The sequence below is a fragment of the Bos javanicus genome, chromosome 10 (genome assembly GCF_032452875.1).
Source record: "Bos javanicus breed banteng chromosome 10, ARS-OSU_banteng_1.0, whole genome shotgun sequence".
Lineage (NCBI taxonomy): Eukaryota > Metazoa > Chordata > Mammalia > Artiodactyla > Bovidae > Bos > Bos javanicus.
In genome coordinates, this window is record NC_083877.1 from 22,599,170 (window position 1) to 22,601,748 (window position 2,579).

Consider the following 2,579-nt stretch of genomic DNA (forward strand, 5'->3'; position numbering starts at 1 on the left):
GGGAATGGCAACCCACTCCAGTGTTCTTGCCTGGGAAATCCCACGAACCCAGGCTGTGGTCCATGGGGTCAAAAAGAGTCAGATATGACTGAGTGACTAACACTTTCGCTTCCTTTTTCATACACTATAGATACATTCAGTATATGCCCTTTTGTATAATTAAAAAATTTTATAAAAAAAAAAAAAATTTTATACCATATGCATTTGTTATATACTCAAAAATCAAAGAATAATTTGTATTAAAATTGTTTCACTACCAATCTACTGATGGGATGGTAGTGAAAGGTCGTACAAATGGACAGTGGAAGTTAGAATATAAAATGTCAAGATATCTTTTATTAGCTAACAGACTCATTTCATTACTACTCAATTGTAGGAAAGGAGATTTTCATGTAGGTAAACTTTCACCATGTAGATCAATAAGTTTGAAGTTGTAAACTACTTGTGGTTTTGATTAACTGACAACGAACTGAAGACCTCTGATTTACTAAACCTTTGGGATGTTTTCCACATCCTCTAAATTCATATGGATCATATGGTCCTCCTAGAATGACCTTGGCCTGGTTCTTCCTGCTCAACATTGAACTGCATCCTAAATGCTCAATGCCCTATATTCATCTCAGCAGAGAGTAAGAATGGCTACCAATAATAAAGTCTGTGCAGCTGACAAACTTCATGAGATGCTTGTATTTACTATTATGATCCACAGGACACCAACATTTACTTGTGGACAATGTGTCAAATATTGAATGTCATTCAGGGAAAGAGTACACAGCAAATTATTTGCTGAGGCATTGCCCAGAAGCACTTATAAGTGAAGAACAGAGTAAGTAAATGTGATTTACAATATACAAATTCTCAAATGCTTTACATGGAAGGGTTCATTTACCTAAGGGCTTCCCAGGTGGTGATAGTGGCAAAGAATCCACCTGCCAATGCAGGAGACATATTAGAAACACAGTTTTGATCCCTGGGTTGGGAAGATCCCCTGGAAGAGGGCATGAAATCCACTCCAGTATTCCTGCCTGGAGAATCCCACAGACAGAGGAGCCTGGCGGGCTATGGTCCACAGGGTTGCAAAGAGTCGGACACAATTGAGTGATTAACACACACACTTACCCAGAAACAATAATCATGTATTATATTGTCCATTTTATACAAAACTGAAGCACATGGCTACTGATACTCAAAGGCACACCAGCATCCACTGGTGAAACTTGCACTGGGACCTGGTTCCCTATCCTGAACACACTTTTCCCTGGAATACAGGGGTAACAAGGTACCTCATTCCAGGAGCAAGTCAGAACAAAGCATCATTGGTGACTGGAGCTCAGCTGACCCACAGCCTCTCTCTGAAGGTAAAAAAGGAAAATGGCTAGATTCCTGGACACCCTGGAGCCCATGGAATGTTCTTAACTCATTAGTAGAACTTGCCGCCTATTGGTCCTCTTTGAAGCTCAGCTGCCTCACTCACTTTAAGGCACAGCTTCTCACACTGCCAGGTATAATGGGAAGCAAGTCTGTGTGCCTCTGAGTCTGAGTCCCCAGAGCACGTTTGAGTACAGGCTGCAGGTGCCTGGGGAGCACCGTGTGATGGCCTGCACAGAGGTACAGGGCTGAGTCTCCAGGCTGGGAGGCGGAGATGTGCAGAGAGAGGTGTTTGGCATTTCTGTTGTGAAAGACTGTGAACCTTCCATCCTCATTTTTCTCCAAAACGGAACCTATTGATATCAGGAATGTGGGACTTTTCGCTGGGTAGTTTCTGTACCAATGGAAGTAATTCAACATAATGTTATCATAGTCACAGTTCAGAATAGAAATCTCTCCTTCTGTCACACTCAGGGATGGAGGATTTTGCTTAACCTTCTGCTGGTCACCATTCTTCTGTTGACTCTTCACCCCTGTTTGAAAATGGAGTAACAGATTTCAAATTTTATTCTTTCCACAGAAAACCATTATGAGCCAGAAGACATATTGAAATAAAAATCCCCAATTATCTCATCTCCCAGCCTTGTGTTATTCTTGGAGTTTTTCTACTATATTTAAACTTCCTGCCCACAACTCACAGTCAGACTGAAGCCACAGAATCAACAACGATGTTCCTAGGAGTTTACTCATTTCTCCTGCAAAGACTTAGGTCGTTCTCTTTCCTGCCCAAGCAAACATAAATCTGACTGCCACTTCCTCCACTTCATTTATTTCCTTCCACAGAGCCTTCACATGTGAACAGCCGTTTTTTTAACCAAATTTACTTATGTTTATGAAAGGCAGCACTGCCCCCTTTCGCCCACATGCAGACAATTCCTAAAAACGCATTTCTGTGTTTCTTAAAGATCAATTTGCAATCCCTTCCCTATAAAAAACATTAAAATCAGAGTTTGTAAGAGAAAGAAAGGTATTTGGAGATCACATTATATATATATATATACATATATATGTATAGAAAGAAAGAAAGTGAAATCACTCAGTCGTGTCCGACTCTTTGCAACCCCATGGTTTATAGCCTACCAGGCTTTTCCATCCATGGGATTTTCCAGGCAAGAGTACTGGAGTGGATTGTCATTTCCTTCTCCAGGGGA

General features: G+C 41.0%; 1 gene segment (V, D, J or C); it reads right to left on the bottom strand.

The window, feature by feature from the left end:
• Positions 1 to 1,384: 1,384 nt before the first annotated feature.
• Positions 1,385 to 2,338, bottom strand: LOC133255875 (T cell receptor alpha variable 29/delta variable 5-like). The segment is given in 2 exon segments: positions 1,385 to 1,901; positions 2,067 to 2,338. Coding segments are annotated over 2 exon segments (483 nt in total).
• Positions 2,339 to 2,579: the final 241 nt, after the last annotated feature.